The sequence below is a fragment of the Seriola aureovittata genome, chromosome 19 (assembly GCF_021018895.1).
Source record: "Seriola aureovittata isolate HTS-2021-v1 ecotype China chromosome 19, ASM2101889v1, whole genome shotgun sequence".
NCBI lineage: Eukaryota > Metazoa > Chordata > Actinopteri > Carangiformes > Carangidae > Seriola > Seriola aureovittata.
In genome coordinates, this window is record NC_079382.1 from 8,856,176 (window position 1) to 8,881,220 (window position 25,045).

Here is a 25,045-nt window from a genome sequence, read left to right on the forward strand (position 1 = left end):
AAAAGACAATTTAACCGTTATGTGTATGTTACTGTGTGCTGTGTGTGATATGACGACAGTGATGGAAACACAGTGCCACCTAATGGTAGAGATTAAAAAAAAAAAAAAAGAAAAAAATCAACATCCTCTCTCTCACCTCCATCGCTGGTCAGCAGGTATTCATTTCTCTACTTAACTGAATTTGATGGACCAAAAAAAACAAACGAAACAAGCAACAACATTAAAAATAGCTGTTTCTGAAGCCAATGCCTGCCCAGCACTACTGGCATATCACTGGAAAAATGTGATCTTACAAAATGGAGCCATGAAAGTTTCAACCTCTATGGAAAAACAGGAAGTAAATTGTTTATGAATGGCGTCTGATCTGATTGTTATTCTGTATCAGACGAGACATCAAATTTATAAACTATGCTGACTGTGCAAACAGTGGGATGAATGCAGCTTAATGTTTGAGTTGTCAGCTGTGAGGGAGCTAAAGAGGCAGTAAGAGTGTGGAGTGTGCAGTTTTGAGATGCAGGATGGATGGATGGCAAGAGAAGGAAAAGAAGATCGAGAAACACAAAGGTAAAAAACAAAAGGTAAAAACATACTGAATAACAAATCTCAAATTGTCATTTATAATAAGTATATATTACAAATATAATGAAACTGATGGACGTGTCTCATGTTGGGATTGGACTGAGGGAGAGACTCGATACAGAGAGACAGAGAGGCCATTTGAAGCAGCGCCCCACAGATAGAAGAGTAAAACTCAGGGCACATTGAGGAGCTTTCCAAGTTGCCTGGTTCTCTCAGTTCCTCTACAGGAGCAGCAGGAAAGCTGAAGGCAGTACTGACCACACTGTCAAGTACCCAGCCAGAGAGAGATGAGCCAAGCCGAGAGGAGAGACACTGTGTGCCAGCTACATGCAGCTTCAAAAGAAGAATGAGGAGTTGAAAGAAGTTAGTGGAAACAGTGGGAATGAATAATTTCTAAAAGCTCAAGAGTGAATCCAGGGTCAGCATGGTCATACAGTACACAAAAGAGCTGTTGGTGTCTGTAAGTTTCTCCGTTTCTCTTTCATATTTGAACTTGATTCTTATATTTTTCTCCTCTTTCGTTCCCTAAACCGCTCCGGGGGGGTGAACCTAAGATGCGAGGCAGCTGCCTGTGATGAGGCCAGAGAGGAACAGTGGGATGGAATTACCCAGACAGCATTTTCAGTATTTTCCACCCAGCAAGTTAAGTTAGAATTAGTGGAGGATGGTAATGTGATACATATCTGGAAATGGGAAGCTGTTTGCTGGATGAACACTATGATGAGATGTATTTTCAATGATTTTTTCGCTAAGCTGAGTGACTAAAACAGTCTTAGAGCAGGGACCTAGAGTATCTGCAAGCTGCAGCTGTTCACATTTTTTTGAGGTTGTGTGTATATTTGAACTGGCACCTCTGCTACGTAGCGTCTCTTTCCCACTAACAATTAGATTACCAATTTGCCAAATAACACAAAAAATGCAGGAAATCTCTGCTGTCTCATCGTAACCCTGTGGTTCTCAGCTGCAGAATCCAACACATATGAAAGCATTTGAGTGCAGTTGAAAAGAACGATGGTGTGTTACATTTCTCCTGTGAGACATGAAAATGGACAGACATCGAAGACTGCTACAAGAAGCTACAAAAACGCTTTTGCAGGTTTTTAGTGTCTCCCAAAACAATGATGCTGTATACAAGCTAACATTTACCTTATCCCCACTGACTTACAGCCTCTGAGGTACTGAGGGAAGAGCTGTAAGCCAAACTGTTTTCATATCACGCCATAACACAGGAGATTAGTGTGATTTAAATATATTAAAATAGGGGTTCAATGTTGATGTGCCAGAGTTACTGTGACTTGACACATTTGCAGAAATAGGAGTGCATCTTTTCTGGAAGACTAATTAAAAGCGTTTCAGAAAATGCTGTCAGTGTAGACATGGCATTTAGTGTCCTTTAAATCCTTATTTTTAATCTTGAAATGTGTTTCATGATTCCTGGAGCTTTCCCCCTACATGTCTGACAGTAGAAGTACAGACAGACTCTGGTGTGCACAGACCCCGGAGACATATAGAGAGGAGGAGGACAGTGTTACTGGGTCACAGGGCTACACAGGGATTAGGTTCCACACTGGATCCCTGAGGAGGGAGAGAAAGCCTGGGGCAGAGGGCATGCTGTGTGGCCAAACACGGACTGATGCTCTAGGGGAAATTTCAGCATCGTCAGCGACACACGCATCCCTACTGGAGTTTCACCTATCTGTCACACACAGATGTGTGTACCACAGACGGCTACTCAAGCGTCTCTTGTACATAAATTGCAGTGTTAGTGTGTCTTATGTGTTTCTTACCTGGAGGACAGGGCTGTTGTGCGTGCTGGGGAAAGCGGTGGGTCTGTTCAACCACAGAATCAGGTCCTTGCGAGACAGACACTTAATCCTGGGCTCTAACCTCCCACTGGCCCCCTCCCTGTCTCTGGCTTCCTCTTGCCTCTCTTCTTCAAGGCCAAACAGGCGTTGGTGGTGGAGCCGGTACGCAGCTTTCAGGGACAGAAAAAGGGCTAACCATCTGTGAAAGGGAATAGCAGGAGGCAGGAGAGGAAAAATACAATTATTAAGAAAACTTTCAAAGAGATTAGTTTAAAAGGTCCTGAGTAAAGTTGGTCGTCATTAGTTATAATGTAATATGATACAAGGATAATAATACTTTCTCTATATAATAATATAATAATAACTTTATGTTCTTTTAGAATTTCTAGGACAATAACGGCTGAAATAAGTAACAACTACATGACAAATGGCTTTGGAAAAATTATAATTAAGTGCTTAATTTTACTAAATGAAATAAAAAGTGTAGCTTGACTTTCCATTTTTCCTCTTCACGATTAACTCCAACATTCTCCACCTCACCATTTTTATAATAAACAATCTCAACACAACTTTAACACATCCTCTTCTCCTTCTTCTCTCCCACTTTCTACACTTATTTCTCTGACGTCGCCTCTCACTGTGTGTGTGTGTGTGTGTGTATCTCGACGACTGACTCAAGTCGCAGTGTCACATGACCAGTGTCTTAAAGGCTAGAGGTTAAAATAGAAACTCACTGTCAAAACTGAATAATTCTCAATCCTTTAAAAGGTTATACATCCGCCCACTAGTGACCACTGTTCTATACAGTGAGGACAGAGCACAGTCAACTACAGTCAACAGCACCTCTGAGTTTAGTGTCTTGCTAAGAGACATTGGCTGCACTTCACTCTTTCTTTCCTCACTATCCCACCTTATTTTACTTCTCCCAAACAAAGACAGAGAGAAAAACATTTTAACATGGAAACTTGAAGCCCACCTCACTAAGGAGCCTTGCAGCATGAGGTTGGACATCTCAGCTGGTGACACATCGATGAAGCGCAGGAAGGAGAAACAACTTCCTTTGTCATCACCTGGGAGAGTAAAAACAAGATACAGAATGAAGAATATGAAAATGAGCAGCGACAGAAAAAAAGACAAAAGATGGACACAACTTGGTGGAGGAAGGAATGACAAAAACATTAAAGGAGGAAGAGGGAAACTGGGGTGAGACCGAGGTTTGAATGTCAAATGAAAGCACACTCTCGGTTCTATCAAGAGTCCTATAAAGTCTGGGATCAAAGCGTGATCTGCGCTCACCTTTTCTGTGAAAGAGAGACTGCTGGATGTGATTTGGAGAGAAGGGAGACAACAGCAGTTGAAGTAATCTGAGGAGGATGTAGAGAGAAAGACAGGGTTACACCACTGAATGTGAGAAAAAGCAAGCGACTCAATGTGGGATGACAAACTGATCCCAGTCCAACCCACAAAATTTCTGTGTGAAAGCTCTAACTGGGATAATAGCCCTTTGAGAGTCCCAGATCAGCAGAAATTCAAAAATATAAAGATTTACTGAGAAAACAAATATAGTTGACAGCAAATTTACACTAATTTAAAAACAACACAAGAGGAAATTTTGCTTTACTTGTTTACATTGGATTGATCTTATTTGTCAAGACCCACAGTGTCTTTTCGAGTGTGCGCGTTGGTAGAGATCTGTGTGCTACAACTTACTTGTTCTTGGCCTGGTTGTATGCGTGGATGAGGCCATAACGGTAGAGGAACTTAGACATGATGTAGGGCTTGATGGACATGTGGAAAGGAGAGCGTGTCTCTTGGCGCTCAAACAAGTCGGGGTGATTACACACCTACACAGAACCACACAGCAGACAGCGAAGTTAGTAATGTGCAAAGGAACAAGCATTACTCACGCTCATGTTTATTCTAGGACTGACAATTCATTGTTCGAGAGACAAGCTTTGTTCCCACCAATAAAATGTAGCGCCTTTATTACTATTGGAACATTAAAATTCTTTTTATAACTTCTAAAAATCCACCACAGCCTATAAATGATCAGAACATTGATAACATGATACTGAAAATGGTTGTTAAATCATTATAATAATAACTGTGATCAATCATCATGACTGCTGCATCTGACAAAATAATCAAAACCCTTTATAGCTGTGATCATTCAGTCTATACTGTTTTTGGACTGGTAACCGAAGGGACAGGCTAATAGGTGAGAATCTGTACCTTCCTGAACTGCATGACCAGGTTCATGAGGGAGGAGGTGGTGCTGTGAGACTGCTGGGCCGTGCCCATGGAGGACTGCAGCAGGTCCTCGATAGAGATCTTGTTCCTCAGAGCCTGGTAGAGCAGCCTCTGCCGGGACGTCAGCTGGCAATAGGTCAGGATCTCAATCTGTGTAAGCAGAGACCAAAGAATGAGCAAACTGTGCTACTAAGGCAACCGTAATAACTGAGTAGAACACAGACTTATACTGAAGTAATAATGTATGTATGGTTGGAGATTACATCTCCACTAGTTTTACATTTTCACCTCTTCAAAATTGAATGGTTAGGATGTAAAAGTGTTTTTCAATGGACCAATGAGTCAGTAAATTGTCTCTATGGTATTCATGAATTTGTTAGGAGAAGTTAGGGCTTAAAGAGTGGAGAGTAAATTATTGAAATTGCCAAAAAGAAAGAATCTGTAATATGAAAACAGTCAATCAAAATATTCTCACTTGGTCCTGGTTAGGGAAAAGGCTGATGCATAAAATAAAAGTACAAAATAAGCCTACAGCAAGAGCAAATTATTCAGTGTTTGATTCAGTATTACCATCATGTTGCGCCTTCTTTAAAACATGTAGTGTTTTGACATGGGCTCAAACAAAAATGAATTTATGGCTGCGGACTTCATGCCCAGCTCGACCCACATTCTTTAAACACACATCAAAATCTCTGGTTTTATCAAGCGTCGTGCTTTTCTGAAAGCAGTGAAACAGAGCAACAACATACCATAAAAATAAAAATCCAGTTATGAACCATGAGTAAACTTCAACAGTTACTATTGGCTTCATGAGGCTGACCAAACAAGAGAAACCAACAACAGGGGAGAAGAAAACTAAGTGGGCTGGCAGGATTGTGTGTGGGCGCGAGGGGAAGTGAAAAAGACAGATGTGGGGGTGTGGTGAACTCTGCCATCCCTCTGACTCTGTGTATCGAGACTCCCACAGCGTATGAGTGAGTATGTGTGTGCCGTTTGTGACAGAAAGAGACCCCGAGCCCAACATCTGTCAAGAGGATCTGCCAGCACCAGCATCACTCACGAGCGTATTACAACACTTTCTGTGTCAAATTGTTGTCCAGGGAGACAGATGGATGACGGGTGCAGGAGACAAGTGAGGCTACTTTTGGTAATGACAAAACATAATACTGCATTTTTTGAAATTAAATATTGTTACTCAAACTAAAGAAGCTATTATTTTCAGCAGTCAACTTCTAGCATGCTGCATTTTTTTTTTTACAGTTTTGTCCCTCAAATTATTTAAACAAAAGTAGTTTCTGTCTTTTGGAAAATTGCATTTTAAAATTGAGAATTAGTTTCAAATTTTGTTCCAACTAAGTTGTTCTGGACCAGAGGCTTGATTCAGCAAATAGAGAGAAGATGGTTTGCTCCTCTACCTTGTCTGAGAGCTCATTCTCCACATCCTTCTTGATCCTGCGCAGCATGAAAGGCTTCAGGATCATGTGCAGTCTGGAAAGTTGGTCTGAAATACAAACACCAAACAACTGTGTTTAGCTTAAAAACTCCTTACATGCAACAGTAAGCAGGGATCAAAAAAATCAGTGCTTGCACTCAAATGATAGAATTTCCATACAAATAAGATGAAAAGCATTATATGTTGTCAGCTGGAGAAGTGGGAGAGAACTTCAACACGCAGCCGAGAGGAGCGTTTTCTTCTCACAGTTAAGAGTTGCACTCACTCTCATCAATGGCCGACTTGTTTTCAGCGTGGCTCTCGATGTCCTTGGAGAACCACTCATTAAACTCTTCATGGGAATCAAACAGCGTAGGCATGATGAAGTGCAGCAGGGCCCACAGCTGAGAGACGGTAATAACATACACTTGTCAACAGTTGTGTCTTGCACATACCAACTCACATGTGTAAACATACACGCTCTCACACACACACACACAGCTCACCTCAGCCATCGTGTTCTGGATGGGCGTCCCTGTGAGCAGCAGTCTGTTTCGACACTGGAACTGCAGGAGGATTTTCCACCGAACACTGAAAACAGACAGAACACATGAACAAGTACATTCCACAGTCTGTCAGACTTTTTAGTTGACTTGCTCAAAAAAAAAAAATAAATAAATAAAAAAAAGGTGTCCCACATCCTCTGGCCAATTTATTACAAAGTGTGTTCCTTTACATTACTGACAGCAATTCCCAAAGCATACTGTAGCATAAGAACTCAGAGGAATGTGTTTTTCCACTCTTCCAGCAACTACTTGCCTCTGTTCATGTTAGCAGCGTACAGATTTGAAACTCATCTTTATAACTATTATTTGTTATGTTTATGCTATTACCTGGTGCTGCTTTTCAGGGCCTGGGCCTCATCCAGAACCATGTACTGCCACTTGACCCTCTGGAAGTATTTGACGTCCTGGACCACCAGCTGGTAGCTCGTGATAACCACGTGGAATGGTGCATTTTGTGTGTAAAGGGTTTTCTGTGCAAACATACACAAACGGAGGAAGAGAGTTACAGGCTAAAAGATGAAGAAAATGAGGGAGTACAGCCTTTACTGACCAAACAATACAAAATATGATTTATCTTCAGAGACTCTGTGTTCTTAGTCAACATCATTTCATCCTCACCTGGCTCCAGAATTTCCGAATCACCTTACGATCGTGAGGGTTTCCCCAGTACGGCAACACCTGGTGGACATATCGGTAACAAGGGGAAAAATGTCAGCCATGTCGATAAATTCAGACGCACCGGTCACTTGTGTGAATCTTTGCAAATCTATATTCAAACTAAGGTCTTCCACAACACATTAAGTTAGACTGAGCAATGTAATGAAAACAGAGCTCCGCTGATGTACCCAGAGGAAACATTTAGGCATAGCATCACGTATGAATCACCGCTTCAGTTGTTGATGTAGAATGTGATGTGAAAAGATTTACACATCATTACATCGCTCAACACGAGCTGGCATTCCATTGTTTTTAGTCAGTCTTGCTTTGAGTTTTCAGGAAGCTTATCTTCAAATTGTGTAATAGGGTCTTTTCACACCTCATTAGCAAAACAGACAGGAATTGATTTATTTCCAAACTAGCAAAGAAAATGGGCATAGTTGAGTGCTGAACATAACAAGGAGTTATTAATGTGTGTGTTTGTGTGTGCGTGTGTGTGTGCGCTCAAGCACAGCTGACATATTGATGTGTTTGAAAAATGGTCTTTAGTCTAAAAGAATGCACACAGCCTGTCAAAGGCTGGTTAAAGCATGCAAAAAGATTTTGTTAAGAACAGCCACCCAACAATCGAACTACTAACAGCTTTTAAATGTGTGTTAACATAAGCAATGCTACGATACTGCCCCCTAATGGATAGTTCTAGATAAGTTTGCATCTCAAATGTTTGACAGCATTTCTCACTACAACAAAACATCACTGGGTTCATTAGAGGAGTGCGAAAGAGTGGCAGAAATGAGGACGCCAGGATTCCTTCGGACAAGTGTTTGCAGGTGTTTCTGTTTGCGTGATGTCTGAGCAGCGCTTCAGATTCTCACCTTGAATTTGGGCACAAAGCGGGTGAACTCCTGGTGCCAGTTGTTGAGCGTGGACGCGGGGGAGATGATCAGGAATGGACCCCAGATGTTGTCTCTCTGTGCAGGAACAGAAAAAGAGAATACACCCTCAGCCGCCGCAACAGGTGGTCTTTGTGTGTGCATGTGTGAGCAGCACCCAATAACAGGAAACCCTGGAGGAACACATTCATGTATCTTCCTGTCAGCGATAATTCAATGCTGAAAAGCTCACATTTCCCATGAATTCCACTTTTCCTCCCTTTGGAGCTTGGGGACCAAAAAAATCTAAAGAGCTGGCGAATCAGCTTCTCACAACAATGAAATAATTCATGTTTCATTCAACGAAATATTCCAAAAGCAAAAAGCTCAGCCAGAAACTCAGGACTCTTTAAAGGATGCAGAGGCACAACGAAGTATTAACAGCAGAGACAACTGAATATTCCAAACAGTTTTCATAAGTGTGTGGCAAATGAAGCCCTTTGGCCCGGTGCTCTCTCTCACCTCTGCTAGGTGTGCCAAAAGGGCAATACTCTGCACTGTCTTCCCCAGTCCCATCTCATCTGCCAGGATTCCATTGATTCCCTGCAGAGAGATAAGAAAAGAAAAGGAGAAAATAAATCCTTCAATGTGTTAAAATAAGCACAGTCTCAAATCATTTCATCATCAAAAAAACCCTAAAACCGTGACTTAATTGATTCAGAAATCCTGAACCAAGCATCCATGCAACATCTGCTGGCCAAAAAGGACACTGGAACTAATGTGTTATGTTTGTGGTTTCGCTTCATGTGAGTGAAGATAATTCAAACAACTCCAGGTTATTCTAATGTTATTATAGCAATTCATACCTCTAGGCACAAAGTAAGCAAATACAAATTTATATTTTCAAACGTAAAGTAAACGGAGACAATTGAAAAAAAAAAAAATCATTAAAGCGTTACAGAAAATATTCCCATAAATCACAGCCACAAATACATACAGGTGAGAGACAAACACGGTTACCTGTTCATAGAGGTTTGCCAGCCAGTTCATGCCTTTGAGTTGGTATCCCTTGAGTTTGCCGTTGAAGATGGTGGGCTGAGGAATTTCTTCACCGGCGTGGATGGACGGGTTGGACAAGCTGTAGCTCTCACCAAACCCAGAGCCGGCACCTGAGGACGAGCCACCAGCCACATGCAGAGAAGCGCTGCGACTGTCTTTTGCCTCCTCGTCAAACATTCGCGTCTACAGGGGAGACATTCGGAGATTAGCACAGTGTTAGTGTGTGCGTGTGTGTGTGTGTATGTGTGGGATGAGCGCTCCCTGAGGGAGTGCATGTATCAACTTACTCTCTCTTGATGGATCTGGTAGGCTTCTTTGGCATTCCTCAGGGCCTGAGACTTGTAGTATTCACTATCTGAAATCGAATACCATCAACTTGTGCATAAAACCATAGAATCCAATTCAATCAGATATTTCTTTCACACACAAAAGAGCATCCTGCCAAAAACACAGCAATGTCAAAAACACTGGAATTCCAGAAGAGGGTATCACCATGAATTCATCAGAGAATTAATTATAGAACATCATTATTAGTAAACAATAGATTGTAATTAGTAGTGATAAGCAATTTGTTGGTTGACAAACACTGTCCCCTGAATGACCTTCTTCATATTTTCAGCAGCTCATGGCTCAGACTACAGGGAGGAAACATCATGAAATATAATCTACAGATAGGAAAATGGCTACAGAGGCAATAAATACAATGATAACTTGGCCCGCTCACATTTAATTTAATACTTGATGAAGTTCAGGGGAACTTGGTCAAAATTTCCACAAACGGACTCAGGATATATAAATGTCAGCAATCAATATTGAGTTTCAGTTACTAAGTGATTCTGCTCAACCAACACGACAAACTTGACTGAGATGTTCATACCATAGTCCTCCTGTCCCATGTTGACCATTACGCCTCCTCCAATGTCTATCTGTCTCTGAGCCGCGGTGTCTTCAAGTTTTCTGAGAATTTCCTCCTGAGCTGTATCTCCCCCTGGACCCCCCACGCTGGCTTTACCGCTCATAAAGTGGGCATAAAGCTCTGTCTGGGTGATGAGGAAATTTAGTTTGCGCTGCTGACGCTTGGCCTGCGAGAGACAGAGAAAAGCACTTATTACCATCAGGATTTTCAAAGGTAGTATATTAAAATTTCACCTAAGGAATTTGTTTCACATTTGAAAGCTTACAAATATGCAAATGTTGCAAAAAAAAAAAAAAAAAACGCTGTAGAAAGCAAAAGCCAAATTAACAACTTCCACTCCACCTACCTCTCTCATTTCCTCGTCCAGTTTACGTTGCTCCAGGGCTTCCTTCTCTGCCCTCTTCCTGTGCTCCTTCTCCACTTTCTCATATTTCTTCCAGTAAAGCATCATCTCCTTGGTGAGGCGTCGAGCCCGGGGTAACGTCTCCTTACAGTTCTTCTGAGCCTGGATAGCTGCACGCCGCACTTCTCGCATGCACTGATGAGCCAGCTGTTACAAACAGAACAGAGGAAGCCACAATTTACTCTTTCACAATCAAGAAGTGAGACTTAGTGTCAACTTATGTCAACTATCAGCAGAAAAATGTGATTATTTTTCTGAATAAAATCTTTAAAAGTTATTATTAACACATATTGGCGTGTACACCTGACTTACCTTTTTAGCATTGGTCAACACTAGGTTCTTAGCAGAAGTCTTCTGCTTGAAAGTCTGCAAAATGGGTAGAATGGGATGATTACGACTAATGAACCTCAGAAAATGGCACTGAACTTTTCACCAAAACTTTTGAAGATTCATGAGCATTCATTTTTGACCATTTTTTTTTTAAAGTCATGTATACTAACCTTGGGGATCTCCTTTTTGGCAATGGTGAGCCAGACCTTACGTCGCCGTGCGTTCAGCTGCTCAATGGTCAGGTGTTTCTTCTTCACCATGGGAAGCGGAGCATCATGGGAAAACTTGGCAAAGATCTTGGTCACATAAGGACGCCCCTCTTCTAGAAACTCTCCTTCTCCACGTTTCTTCTTCTTCTTCACCTTTTTCAACTTCGCTGAAAAAAAAAACCCCACAGTAATGTAAAAATTGAAAGTATCCTGTTCTTTTTCCTCTGCTGTGATGATATGATAATGACTCCAGGAGATTCCAGAGATTTCTTTTTTGTCTTTACCCTTGAATTTCTTCTCATCTTTGATCTTCTTCTTCTTTGGGCCCAGTAGGTGGCGCTGTTGCTCATAGAAGGGGTCATGAGTGGAGAGGAGTCCGGTGCTGTAGTACTGATACTGGTGAAGCTGTAAGACAGATATACACAGACAGAAAAAAATACAATGATCACATTTCAAAAACGTATGTTTGATGTACTGTAAATATTTGTATGCACTGTATCTATGCATGTCTAAGCATGTGTACCTCCCGGTCGGAGTGGAACTTGCTCTGATGCTGCCGGGTGTAGCGATGTAGCCTCAGCATGTCATGCAGCTCCTCCCGAGATATACTGAAATCAGAGTCATCGGAGTCTGTGTCCGAGTCTGTGGTGTCATCACTCAACAGGATGCTCTGCAGGAGACAGAGGAGGAATGTGGTTAAAGGAAGCTGAGGGTAGTAAGTAAGAAAGGGTGTGAACGTGGCAGTAAATGTTGTTGTACAGCAGTGGAAAACATTAGGATTGGGTTGCAACTAATGATCTTTATCTGCTAATTTATTGGTTATTTATTTAATTTATCAAACAAACTGAATACTTAACTCTGCAGTGTGATGTGGAATATGTTAATGAAATACCTTGAGCCATTTCCTATTTTTCTTCAGTTTGGAGAAATTGTAGAGACTTGTTTTATCTGCCTTTTGGTCTGTGGGGTTTAAAAGAAAAGAAAGACATCACACATATGATCTGATAGAGTGAATGAATATGCATTAACTATATCTACCATGACAACGTAAATAACAGCAGTGAGGACATTAATATGTAGTTATATATGAACATTAATAAAAGTCTTTCTGTATGTATCTTACCTTTACCTTGCAGCAGAACTCCGTTGAGAGGCTTTCCCTCTGCCAACCCATCCGCCTGCTCACATGACTCACTCTTCACTGTCAAAGTTGTATGTTGAGTGGAGTGGTCCAGGGATAGTCCCGTCCCCAATGCACCATCGCTGTCATCACTGTCATCACTACAACATAAGAAATATGTAGCTATAAGCCTACCATTTGCATCCTGTATCTAACATTTATTCTTTGGACGTGTATCTGGTTGTACAAACACTGTATCCATGACAGGGGGGCAGAACATTAGGTACTACTGCCTTGATCAACTGGATATAATGTAAGACAGATAAGAGTGCAAGTCATGCTGAAATTTTGCTTAATTTAACAGTACAGTTGGTCTACAAATAGGATGGAAGATCACTAAAATGCACTTTTGATCCATTTAGCTGCAATTGGTTCAGCTTACAACCCAGTGACAACAAAATTGCATTTACAGCATTAATCCCTACATCCAAGCAGGAGCTGACTTTAAACTGCAACACCCACTGAAACCGATCCTAGAATGAGCCCTGGAACAAACCAGTAGCTGAGTCAGAGAGCTACATCTGTCTGCCCACCCCCAACTCCCCTTCTGCCTGTACCTGGTTATGTCTCTGTTGAAGATGGTGGCGGTCTGGCGCAGGAAACTGTCCAACCTCAGGGATCTTTCTAAGCGTTGCAGGTAGAGAGGTTTGGCCAGGCCAGAGCTCCCTGATGCCCCAACCTCCAGCCGGCCACCCTGCCCTGATGCCATGCAGCACAGACACCACTGCCCCAGCAGGGCAGGAATTTTTACTGAGGAGATAGAAAGAAAGGGATAGGCAAATGGCTCAAAGTCAGAGTGAACAGCACATGACACTGCTACCTTTACGTTGAATAAGGCTTTCCTATTTTGTGGTAATTTAACTAACTCTAGGCATGAAGGTTCCTAACGCATAAAAGGATTTGTAAGTGCTCATGTGAAGTTCAGAAGCAGTTGCTGAGTTTGCCTTCATTTTCCCTATCCAATCACCACCCATATCTCAGATGTTGTCCAAGTAAAGAATAAGCCATTTACTCCTCATCCAATGGCTGGAATGAAGACTGACACCAGCTTATGATTTGTTGTTCAAAATACAGTACATACAGTGGACCTACCTTTTCAGTAAAGGATGTCATTGTTCTCATTCCAAGATTAATGATCAGACAAAGGTGAAAAAACCCTACAAAACACAAAAATACACAATCACACACTGATGTTGAAATGACAAGAGTGAAATTTCTTTTCATAGGGAACTGGCACACTTTCACGTGTTAAGCTTTTTCCTTATAGGGTGTTTTCTATTATGCGATACAGACAATGTGAGTGTTCATGACTTTCAAATAAGTTAGTTTCCAAAAAAATGTGTTAACGAAAAAACAGCTTACTTCTCTATTACTATGTATCAATACTAAATGATCACTTCCATATGTATAATTTGTTTACTATACTGAGGAAAGTTTACTAGCTGGTTCATATTTACTTTTTAGGAATATTTGTTTTTCCTTATTCCCCATTCTTATATCTCATACAATAAAGATATGTTAGGCCATTACACGGCACATTATTTTAATTCAGTTTCAGATCAGACTGGAGGAATGTATGTGTAAATAGTTTTAAATCACCAATTAATATAATGTCCAAGTTATTATTTTATTTGTAAGTGGATAGGAAACTGTTTCGACCGTGACATTGGTATGGTTAAGTTATACAACTTGTCCTTTGTAATTACCACTCAGACTTTCTGAGACAAGTTCATTGCCCCGCATGTAGGAAGATGACAAGAACTAAGCACAAGCAAGAGTTTGGTCTTATTTTTAAAATGAAGAAAACCTAAGAGTTGTGTTATCGTAAATAATATTTATCTCCCTTTGCTATCGTGTCGTTATGTTATCATTAGCTACCTAGCAAATCCACGTTAGCATTCGCTAGGCTTTGCTAGCTAACCTTGGATGGTGCACTGGTTTGTAGCTTGCAAGCTAACGACCGTTAGCTGCCTCGCTATATAAGCACAAGCAGCATTGCCTCTGATCAATGATAGTAAAGGGTCAAGGTGCTGGTATGCACATGCAGACAGCTTACTGGTTTAAGTAAAACACTATAAATGTATCAGTTAGCGTTGGTGGTTGTTTTGCCTAACACCCAGCCTTGCATACAAGACGACTGCCCCCCTGCTACCTCTTGTCTAATGTAGCTTTTCACCATTAACGATAGCTTATGACATTCTAAGGCGTTTTGACTCAGACGTCCTCTCACACCATTAATATGAAGTATTCAAATCGACTCTGTCTCTTTAAGGCCACCACCTCCCTTCCTAAACAATGTATTAAGATATGATATTGGTTTAATGGCGATTCTTTAGCTGGTTTGTTGCCACAGCCAGGCCCTCCGCCCGCGCCTCTCGTACCCTTGTTGCGGAGACGAGCGGGGACTTGGTTGCCTGGTGAACGAATGATCCCCATGTTTTAATTCTTTCTCCCTCCCGGCCATCTTCCCCCATTGCTCCTTCGCCATAACAACTACCACGGAGTATCTCACCTTGGCCCCGTGTCCCCCTTTTCGTCTCTCTCGTCGCTGCTGCCGACTCTCGGTTCTCTGACTCCAAAATGGCGGTTTGAGGCGCCGAGCGAGTCTGTGAGCTTTGAGTCGGCAGCAACAGCAGAGAGGCGGCCACTTTCTGTTACTGAGAGAGCAGAGACACGACGCCATGGCGAGGGTACAGCAAGGAGCAGGTCTTTTAATCAATCACAGATAGAGGGACGTTCGCTCGGCGATCTCTCCCAGGACGCGACTGTGGCAAGAAATCACAACGTTATCTCTAGGCAATAGAGTGAGGTACACATCTACCATATAAACCGTTTTGGGTCATATAGGCGCAACTAATACAAACGTATCGACGAATTTCCGATGTTGATTAATAGGGTCTGCCCACTGCGAAGATTACCGAGCTACGTCTTACGTCATCAGAAGGAAACTCCGTTTTAGGTAAAGTGAGGCAGTTTGATCCTAACAAAAAATTGACATTTATAAAGTTATTCTCTGACTCCATGTGTTGACAATTAAGTCCAGAATTGTTTAGAAATTACAAACTTATTTCTATGTATACATTTTACAACACTTATAGTAATTTATACCGGTAATGATGTGATATAGACCACATTTTCATCAGAGAACTCATGACGCTGGTAGGGATACAAATAAGGATGCTGTCACTGAGGCCCAACCACAAGTCTTTCTGTGAAATCACAGCTTGATCACAAACCATCAATTACCTTATTTTATCTTATGCTATATGCTTATGTCAATATGATCCATATCCTGCTTCGGCTCCTTTTCCAGCAAGCTATTGATGGTCTTCTGAAGAACTCTGATGAGGGGTATGGATTTTTCTCAGTACAGCTGATAGTTGAAATAATTTCTTAAGTATTTATTACACTTAAAACAACCAGAATAACCAGTCCATCAGTACTGACAAGCTTTAATGTGCCACAACTTAACTGCAAAACAGCAAACATATGAAACAATAGTTTGTTAATCTGTCTCACAGTAACACAGGGCTGTAGATTGGCGTGGCTGAAATCAGCTTAAGAGACATTTATATTATTGTCTAAGTGCATGTTATGTTTATTGGCCCAAACAAGTGCATAAGCTAATGCAGTTAACAGATATATAGTGCAGTTATATCTGAATCCCTTTCTACCATTGTAATCAGAGGTTCAGGCACATGTATGTACTGTACAGCCCTGGCGTTATTTTACATGTCATTTAATGTCCACCTTTCACAAAATGCTCCCATACAAAGTGCAAAGGTCTTTACATCAGCTTCAAATACTGCCTACAAAAGAAGTGTATTCTGTAGAGAGCAACTGAAGCTGACACAGTTTTCAACAGTAGGCACTCCCAACAGGAAATCAGTATCGCTGACTGACTGTCCTGTGGATGATATAGTTTCACTAACATACAGATAGTGGGCTGTCATATGTCTCTTTTTCACACTGGGAGAAGAGGAGGCTTCGTTCATAGCCAGCTGGATTTCTCCTCCTCAAATTTCAGTGGATCAATGAAAGGCTTGTCGATGGATTTGATCATCAGTTCGCCGCAGTACACGCACTCAGATGCAATGATGTCATCAATGTCTGATTTCATCTGCTCCCGGCTTGTGCCTGCATTGCCCTTTCCCAGGCTGGAAGAATCTCCATCATCCTTGGGCACTGGGCGGTGGCGTGACTTGGAGGATTGCGTGGTTGCAGCCAGCTTTTTCTGCAGCTCCTCCAGGCGACTCTGCTTGTAGGCTGACAGGTGAGGGGTCACTTCCTAGAAGGAAATGGGAAAAAAGAACATATCAGAAATATTTTTATACTGAAGTTTTTACGAAATTTTTGAACTGAGTTGACTGATTTTCTATAAAATGGTTACCTGGAACAGGCAGTCATAGTGGAACATGTGCCCACACAGGAATAGGTAGAAGGGCCTGTTGAGCAATGGAAAGTCACAAGCAGCACACTTTTCTTGGGAATCCACTACACCATATTTGTTCCTCATTTCTTGAATGTCTTCTCTGATGCGTTTAGCGCTTTCTGTAGCCTCCTCCATTTCCTGCTTCAGCTCCTCAATGTGCTGGTTGTACTCCTCCAGGGAGCTGCAGATGGCCTCCTGAGGAACCATGGTGAATAGATGATGATATACAGTGACTACTTTCTTCAAAAGACATGCAAGGAAATACTGTTACAAACCTTGAAGTGGTCAATGGTGACGAAGTCCGGGAAGAAGGGCAGGATGTCTTCAATCTTAAGCAGGTTGCAGCTGGACAGACAGTTCATGGCTTTCTTCACATCTTTCTCCTCTTGAACCACATGCCGGGCGATCTTCAACCAAAGTTTTTTCCTCAGTTCCTCATCATCCTCTGGTAGGTCAGCGCATGACTTAGCCAAGTCTACATCTACCTATAAGTAATAAATACACAATAAGTTAATGGCATTGTCAAATTTTGTGAAAGATAGCAAGATAACAATTTATAATTTTACAATAATGTGGATGATAATCTGTACATAATGTTTTGTGATTATTTATTTACATGCAATAGTCACCCAAAAACATACATCACTTACTTGTAATGCAAGATCCACTGCCTCCTCATAAAGTTCCATGATCCTATAAACCAGGACACAGGCCCGGAGGTAGCCATGTTCAGCACACAACCTGAGAGCATACTTCAAGTCATAGTGTATCTCTGAGGCGTGTGTACCTGCCTGCTCCAGATACAACAGCAGAGAGTCCGGCTTATACTTAGCATAGAGTGACAGCAGGTAGTTATGGATTGCCTCCTCTGTCACATTGAGCTCGTACACACAGAACTCCATGTAGCGGATGGTTTCACTGATCTGCTGAGTACTGCCCATCTGGCTGTAGTTCATCAGAGCTGGGATGAGCTTCTTTGGGTCCAGCTTCTTGCCCATCTGAATCCACGCATCTACCACTTTTCTGGGAATATGCTGCATGAGGACGGGGGAGAACTTGTAAAAAAGCTTTTCATCACAGTGCTTGGAGAGCACCTCCAGAGCATCGCAGTAGTTATCATGTTGGCAGTAGTGGGATATCACTCTCTCATAGTCCTGCATGACAACTGAGAAGTAAACCATGTCGTCCACATTTCCGTGGCTGGCCAGCAGGTCGTAGATAGTGCTGCGGTTGTTGAACAGGCACTCCTTGTGTTTAGGGCTGCTGAGGAAGTGGCGGAACTCATTACGGGTCTCCTGGAAGATGATGCTGTTACCATCACTCTCCAGCTGGCCAAGGCTGTTCAGGTAGAGCTCTGCTAGCCATGTGACCAGCAAGGTGATCTGCGTTCTCTCACTCTGTTTCAAATTATTTAGTTTCTTCAGTAAGAACTCCTTCAGGGCTTCCTCTTGTTTGGCTTCGATGAACTTGAGTGCTATCTCTTCAAAGTAGTTCTGTGTCAGCGCATAGCACTTGGCACTCTCCAGGTATCGCTTATTCTGGAAGCAGTGTTCAGCCTCCTTGGCCAGCACCATGTCCATGCACTCAGGCCGGTCACGGCAATACTCCTTAGCCAGATCAAATTTATTCATACTCATGTACATCTGCCAGACGTCCCTGGCCTCACGCTGGATGTGATACCGGAACACTGCCCGCTCGGTGTAGATCCACACCAAACCACCAACTGGGTCCTTGATCATCTTCTTGAGAGGGCCGAATTTATCAGGGAACACATCCTCAAATACCACCTGTCCATTCAGAGTGCAGATGGCCTTCACTCTGTCATGGAGCAACAAAAGGAAGTGGAACTGTGTCAGCACAATGGAGATGGGCTTATTGAGATTGAGGTCGATGTCCGGGGTGTACTCCCATACCTGTTTAATTGTGAGGGAGGAAATATGGAGATGTGAAATTAGTAAAGGGGAGAACTAAACATTATTGAGATATCTGAACATTGTCCTACACAGACACTTACCTGCACATCACTCAGCAGAGAATCAGGCCTGACATAGTCCAGCTGACCATAAAGAACTCCATTACCCATCATCCAGGCAAATGCCTTAGGGGAGGTCCGCAGCTTTGAGGTGTAGAAGGTGATCTCGCTGTAGCCCATGTTAGCTGGGAACTCCTGGAAACTGGGCAGCAGGTCCTGGTTCTGGTTGAAGATGGAGCTGAAGCCTTGCTGCTCTGACCCCTCGGCCACTTTACCCACAAACTGGAACAGGCGTTTACGCGTGGTGGTGATGATAAAATACTTGTTCTCCAGGCCACGCTCCACCTCCATGCAGCAGACCGGTACTGGCCTCCCATCCTCCTCCAGGGAGTGGACCTGCCTCAGGATAAGAACATGGTATTGTTTAGGAAGAAATAAATATGTAGGTCAGTATTTTCTGCTGTGTTGATTACAGTAATATGGACAAACCAAATAGTACCACCAAACATAGTATGTATACAAAAAATGTGCATTCTTATGGCAAAAATAATGCACTCTCAGACATTCTCTGACCTGCCTGAAGTATTGGTCTGGATTGGTGTTGAACAAGCTGCCCTCATTTGCAGAGATCTCAGCCTCAAAGATGATGCCTTGACTGGTGCCAACCAGGATGGGTCCTGTGCTGGTCTCGTTGCCCAGCAGCTTGTTCCAGCCCACGCTCTCAATGAGGTGGCCTCTCCAGCGGGACAGACTGCGTACCTTCTGGGTGTTCCTGTTGAGGTACAGACACTCACTGGTGCTCAGGCTGATCAGCACATGGGAGCCTGCAGTGGGAAAATATGGAGGAGGATACGGCTGATGTTGTTAAGAAGTCATAACCATGACACTGCTAGAGTAATGTAATAAATAATGCAGTAGCATCAACCTCAGGTCACTGGTGTTGCTGGAGTTTCTGAGACATTTTACTTATTATTTATTCACTTGAAAATTAAAATAAAAGTAAAATAAAGAATAATTTTGCATTTATCCAAGCTAAGCCATAAAAGGCACACGTAACATGGCTGCTAACATTCCCATATATTTTACAAGAGAATACCCAACAATGACCAATATGGTAATTTAGTCATCTATTGATGGCCTATGGGGGTTGGTAGAAGAAAATCTGAATACTCTGAATTGTGGCTTTTCTCACCTGTGGGGTCCAGGAACAGTCTGTGCACTTTACTGTCATCTTTTCTTCCTAATTCAATTTGGTTAGGCTGATCTGGCTTGGCCAAGTCAATCCTGTATAGATAAGGACATGAAAACATTAGTATAAGCAGCAATAACTCTTTTAGAGACTTCAATAAACAACATTAACAACAGATGAGTAGCAATCACAGTGAAGAGCAGACATTAACTAACCAACTAATCCAATCAAAATAATACAAACACTAGTGAGCATTAATGCAGTGCTTATGATGTGTTATTTGCCTCAGCAGGGTGTCCTTTCCCAGACTCATGCAGAGCTGATTGTTGCAGACTGCAAGATGGTTTATCTTCTCCGGCGGAGTAAAATCGATCCTTTGCTTGTTGAATATCGGCTTCTCTTCCTCAAGTCGCACATTCACAAAGCCTACCGTGAGGAAACACATTTGTATCAATATAGTACTTCTATAAGAAGACCGATCTGTCTGATCATTAACGTTTATTACACATGTATGACCCCAAAGCGTATCTTGCATGTATGTGATCAGAGGGAGCATCTCCTGTGAGGAGGGGGACCTACCTGAATGTGCTAACCCGATGTTGGTGCTTGACAAGCGGCTGTGCTGCTGCGAGCTTTGCCTCGTGTTTTGCGAGTCCTCGTACTCGTCAAGAATTGAAGCCATAGTTGAACGTACCTTATTTCTCCTTACTTCAATGCCTGCAAATAAATTCTCTCCAGTTAAAAAGGCTGAAGGCGTACAGTCAATTCTAAGACGACATGGCTAAAGGGCTAGCTAGCTATCACAGTTCCTCCTGTTCAGAGCTCAGAAGCGCATTTCCTCTCTGCGCAAACGTCTAAACTGAGAAGTAAAGTGTACAATTTATATCACGCTACAGCATTAACACATGAATATATTACAATTCAAGCATTCCTACCTTCCCATTCATATCATAACAGCTAGCTTAGCTTCCGACTGCACAACACAGGGTGTACTCGGATAATCAGGTGACACACGAATCATGTGATTCACATTTAGTGCAGTGTCTCTGTTTGACACTAGGGGGCGCAGTTTATCCAAAGCAAAGAGCACACTGGAAACCAACTGGTTTTGTTGTTGAGATGTTTGTTTTATGTAGAACTGAAGTTTATGTAACAAATAAACTCATGTGCTTCATGACTTGTGACAAAACGCACAGTCATTTTATATTATTGTATACGTTAGTCATCCTATCTTTTTATTTATTAATGGATAATTTTTTTTATCCTTTATTATATAATTTTATAAATAACAAGGGAGTGTGACAATGGCATTGCAGAACAATAATAGAAACAAGACATTATATATATATAATGAAATGTTTAAATGTAAGTTTGAATTAAATTTAAGTATGTAATAGTAATTTAAGTAATATAGTATCTATCTATCTATCTATCTATCTATCTATCTATCTATCTATCTATCTATCTATCTATCTATCTATCTATCTATCTATCTATCTATCTATCGCTTTTTTTACTCGGTGGGAGTGTCTATGCAAATCACAACCTGTCTGAGCACAAACTTGCCCTAGAACCGTCCCACCCCCCACATGTCGCCCGTCAGTCAGAGCTGGGCAGGCTGCCTGGAAGTATGTGAGACACAGACCACTCAGCTGACTCTCAGTATCTAGTCTCACAGAGCTCAGACAGGAGGCGAATCTGCAATCAGAAGTTTCATGCGCGGCTCGACATGCCACCTCAGATGGATTACTTTTACCACGAGTCCCGAGTCCCTTCCGCTTGCGGGCTGACCCGGGAGGATGAGCTGGAGCCCGGTGTCATCAGCTGTATGCTGATCGGAGACGGAGCCGTCGGGAAGACCAGCATGATTGTCAGCTACACCACCAATGGTTACCCGACAGAGTACAAGCAAACAGGCTTTGATGTCTTCTCCGGTGAGTGATCTGAACCCATATTTTTCCATTAACACATTTTCCAAGGTCATTTTCCTGACCGTATGCTACTGAGTGCATGCTATGTTTAAAATAGAGTGGTAGCATGTGTGCTGATGTGATGTGTTTGTTCAGAGTGGAGGTTATAGCCTATAGTATGTATTATACCTAAAGGCAATACAAGTTAATATTGTGTGTTTTACAATTAAACAAGCCTGAATATATTCTGAAAACATGTGTTTTGTCTTATGTGTACTTACTGGTTACTAATACAAGACTTTAATTTGAAAACAGGGCTTTTAAACTTTAAACATAAACATAAGTGTTTTTGTCCAATGTTAAATTTGCTTTATGTGTTTGATTTTGATGTTTTCTGTCTTTGAAATATGTCTGAAATAAAGTGAACTGAATTGAAACTGACTGATTCATCGCTCTGGTTTCCAACAGGTCATGTCCAAGTAGAGGGATCTCCAGTTAAAGTTCAGCTTCTGGACACTGCTGGACAGGTAAGACCATTAGATTGTTTGTATGTTTTTCAACAGCAAATTGTTATGTAGACAAATACTGTCATGCTATTTCTACTGGCTGTTTATAGTATTCAATTCGAAGTCCCAAATTCTGCTGCTTTCTGATGTTGAGGTCATTGTAACAAGTGATAATTTGTCTATTACACACAATATATTGCATCAAATCCCTATTGTTAATACAATATACAGACTCTTTTACAATGACAGATGAAACTGTGTCACATTAATCCAATGTGTGACTCAGTAACAAGGTTTCACCATACATTTTAATGGACCATCTCTTCCTGACACTTAAGTGAGTCAGTCCCTTTCACTCATGCGTCTTCATAGTTTGATTGACTAACTTGTACTTTCTGTCGTCATGTTCCATTTAGGAGGAGTTTGACGAGTTTAGGGCTCTATCCTATGCCCACACGGACGTCTTCCTCCTGTGCTTCAGCATGGTTAACCCCACCTCATTTCACAACATCACCAAGAAGTGGGTTCCAGAGATCCGGGCTTATAACCCGTCCTCGCCCATCATCCTTGTTGGGACCCAGTCTGACCTCTTACTGGACGTGAACGTCCTCATCAACCTGGACAGATCTAATGTTAAGCCAGTTCTGAGCTCCCGGGCCCGGAGCATGGCGGACAAGATCAGGGCATCAGACTACATTGAGTGTTCATCACTCACACAAAAGAACTTGAAGGAGGCATTTGATGCGGCCATCTTTGCCGCCATTAAGAACAAAGCTCGCAAGACCAAGAAGAGGAGGTTTTCTGACAGGCGCACCAAAGCTTTCTCCAGGTGCAGCTGGAAGAAGTTCTTCTGCTTCATCTGAACTCAGACTGTTAACCCTGTGGGTTGTGAACAAAACTTTTTTTTAATTTATTTGAAATACTTTCACTTAATGTCACAGGTCCCATCAGTGGTAGTTTAGCATCTTTCCCTGTTAAGTGTTTGGCTTATATCACTCTGGGATGCCCAATGGTGCAAGAGAAACAACATTGGCACAGTGAGCACTGGAAACGAACATCACTGGAGACAGCAGAGAGGATTCTGGGTCATTCTCAACCAGGGTCTGGTCACAAGCTCCATCAGATAGACCCCAGGACAGCAGTGTTGTTTACATTTTATTTAAATGAATCATTGTTCCAGAGCAACAGAAGAACATATGAAAAAAAAGAAGCATGAATATTGTGTTCATGTGGATGCATCACTGGTGAGCCACTTATGAGAAAAGGGCAGTGAATTGACTTTAAAGGAGGTGAACGTAAGTTAACTTGCTGAACATGCAGCCACAGAGAGAGAGAGGAAAAAAAAAAAAACAGGGCATCATGTAAATTATATGAATTTGCATGGTGAGCTTTGCTTCCAACTGCAGCCTTTTAACGTCCGCGAGAGAGAAACGGAAAGTATCAGGGCTTTATTTGAGCAGATGGGTGTTAGCCACTTTTTTGTTGTATTCTTGCAGTCTGGCTGCACCAGCTTATTTATATGCAGCAGCTGCAAGTTCAGGTTGCAGTGCGAAGTGCCACATTCTTACCTGTGTGTGAAAGCTCCCCTGGCTGGTTTGGGTGGTTACTGACCCTCAAGTTAATCAATTAACAAACCTATCACACCTTACATTCATTTTGATTAGAATTTTATCAGGTCTTTTAACACTTATGAAAAAGAAGCACAGCAGGAGGATTTGTTTGCAACAAATCAGAAACAAATGTATTTCCTTTGTTTGAATGTTCAGATTGGCACAGGAACTTTTTTGAAAATCCTCTTGTGAAATGTGAAAGGTTGCGCGGGAACTCTAACCTTTGGCTTTTTGTTCTGGTCTCTCATCAATCTGCATCTGTAAAAGCAAGCACCGCAGGAGTCTTGACTTCCACCCTGCAGATCTTCCCACCACCTCCACCGTCAGCCTGGCTTTTTTTATACTCCCCTCTTTGTTTATGTGCTCAATACAATCCTTATCTCCTGAATAGGATGCTAAACAGCCCTCTGTGTGAATGGAAGTGTAGGTAATACGCTTTTTTTTTTTTTAAAGAAAAAGCTTTTGTGTCTGTGACATTTGTACAGAAGAAAATCATATTTTGAAATGCAGTGTGATGATATCTGGTGGATATACAAGCTTATATATTTGACCAGAACCAGAGCAAGGCTTTACTATGCTTCTTGTGGAAGTCAGTTTAATGTTTATTATATTCTGTTTGTTAAAACAGTTCATTTGTCATTTTTATGTTTATGAAATATCAGATAAGACATGGATTTTAAATGCATTTATGTACTCCATAAAATCGTGTTTAATTTTGTATCACTGTCCATCTCCCTCTCTAACCTGTGTGTCTTTTTTTACATGTCGCAGTCATGTGATGCAAATAAATGAAGTGCAAATTATAGCTCCTGTGTTATGTGTATTTTTAGAACAGCAATGTTTGCAGTTACATCTGATAGTAGCAGCTACTTTACATTCAGGGAAGAGTTTTCAAAAAGAAGTGCATTGAAAAGCAGCAAGCACTGTTCTCTACAGGGAGTCTGAATAATCCTCATCACCACACCAGGTACCTTTCCTGAACCGTCTCCCGGTCCAAGGATATGATAAGTAACCTCTGGCCTCCAGCTGTGCTGTGGGGCAACCAATTCTAATGCAATCCACATGAGTGCTGATGGAGTCTGGCAGTGCCATGCTGTGACTGATTGCTTTGTGTGGTTGTTCCTTTTTCGAAAGGGCTAGAGACATGGGAGAGTGACATTCAGAGGAG

At 41.9% G+C, this 25,045-nt stretch overlaps 3 protein-coding genes across 4 annotated transcripts in view; 1 reads left to right on the forward strand and 2 right to left on the reverse strand.

Annotated features, from left to right (window-relative positions):
* Nucleotides 1-14,918, reverse strand: part of ino80 (INO80 complex ATPase subunit) — a 37,140-nt gene extending 22,222 nt beyond the window's left edge. Inside the window, exons 1-25 of one of the 2 annotated variants that reach the window (XM_056405676.1) lie at nt 14,771-14,918; nt 13,351-13,415; nt 12,816-13,008; nt 12,208-12,359; nt 11,971-12,038; nt 11,602-11,748; nt 11,363-11,483; nt 11,040-11,245; nt 10,852-10,905; nt 10,483-10,686; nt 10,098-10,302; nt 9,508-9,575; nt 9,182-9,403; nt 8,684-8,764; nt 8,165-8,260; nt 7,251-7,310; nt 6,960-7,102; nt 6,573-6,657; nt 6,353-6,470; nt 6,050-6,135; nt 4,617-4,784; nt 4,095-4,228; nt 3,681-3,748; nt 3,361-3,454; nt 2,367-2,583 (exon numbers count right to left, since the gene is read on the reverse strand). In XM_056405676.1, coding sequence (XP_056261651.1) covers nt 2,367-2,583; nt 3,361-3,454; nt 3,681-3,748; nt 4,095-4,228; nt 4,617-4,784; nt 6,050-6,135; nt 6,353-6,470; nt 6,573-6,657; nt 6,960-7,102; nt 7,251-7,310; nt 8,165-8,260; nt 8,684-8,764; nt 9,182-9,403; nt 9,508-9,575; nt 10,098-10,302; nt 10,483-10,686; nt 10,852-10,905; nt 11,040-11,245; nt 11,363-11,483; nt 11,602-11,748; nt 11,971-12,038; nt 12,208-12,359; nt 12,816-12,967 — 2,949 coding nt within the window. In that variant the 5' untranslated portion in view covers nt 12,968-13,008; nt 13,351-13,415; nt 14,771-14,918. Of the gene's footprint in view, nt 1-2,366; nt 2,584-3,360; nt 3,455-3,680; nt 3,749-4,094; nt 4,229-4,616; nt 4,785-6,049; nt 6,136-6,352; nt 6,471-6,572; nt 6,658-6,959; nt 7,103-7,250; nt 7,311-8,164; nt 8,261-8,683; nt 8,765-9,181; nt 9,404-9,507; nt 9,576-10,097; nt 10,303-10,482; nt 10,687-10,851; nt 10,906-11,039; nt 11,246-11,362; nt 11,484-11,601; nt 11,749-11,970; nt 12,039-12,201; nt 12,360-12,815; nt 13,009-13,350; nt 13,416-14,770 lie in introns of both variants that reach the window. The other variant, XM_056405675.1, reaches the window with a different exon arrangement.
* Nucleotides 14,919-15,694: 776 nt separating this feature from the next.
* On the reverse strand, nt 15,695-20,907 carry vps18 (VPS18 core subunit of CORVET and HOPS complexes). The gene is made up of 10 exons (XM_056405583.1): nt 20,787-20,907; nt 20,431-20,568; nt 20,136-20,277; nt 19,855-19,946; nt 19,236-19,486; nt 18,705-19,058; nt 17,341-18,603; nt 16,966-17,175; nt 16,649-16,885; nt 15,695-16,546 (listed from the first exon to the last, which is right to left on the reverse strand). Exons 2-10 carry the CDS (start codon nt 20,531-20,533, stop codon nt 16,250-16,252), a joined length of 2,949 nt encoding a protein of 982 aa, XP_056261558.1. The 5' UTR covers nt 20,534-20,568; nt 20,787-20,907; the 3' UTR covers nt 15,695-16,249.
* Nucleotides 20,908-21,365: 458 nt separating this feature from the next.
* rhov (ras homolog family member V) lies at nt 21,366-24,682 on the forward strand. Its single transcript, XM_056405584.1, has 3 exons — nt 21,366-21,785; nt 22,230-22,288; nt 22,684-24,682. Exons 1-3 carry the CDS (start codon nt 21,581-21,583, stop codon nt 23,128-23,130), a joined length of 711 nt encoding a protein of 236 aa, XP_056261559.1. The 5' UTR covers nt 21,366-21,580; the 3' UTR covers nt 23,131-24,682.
* The last annotated feature ends 363 nt before the right edge of the window (nt 24,683-25,045 follow it).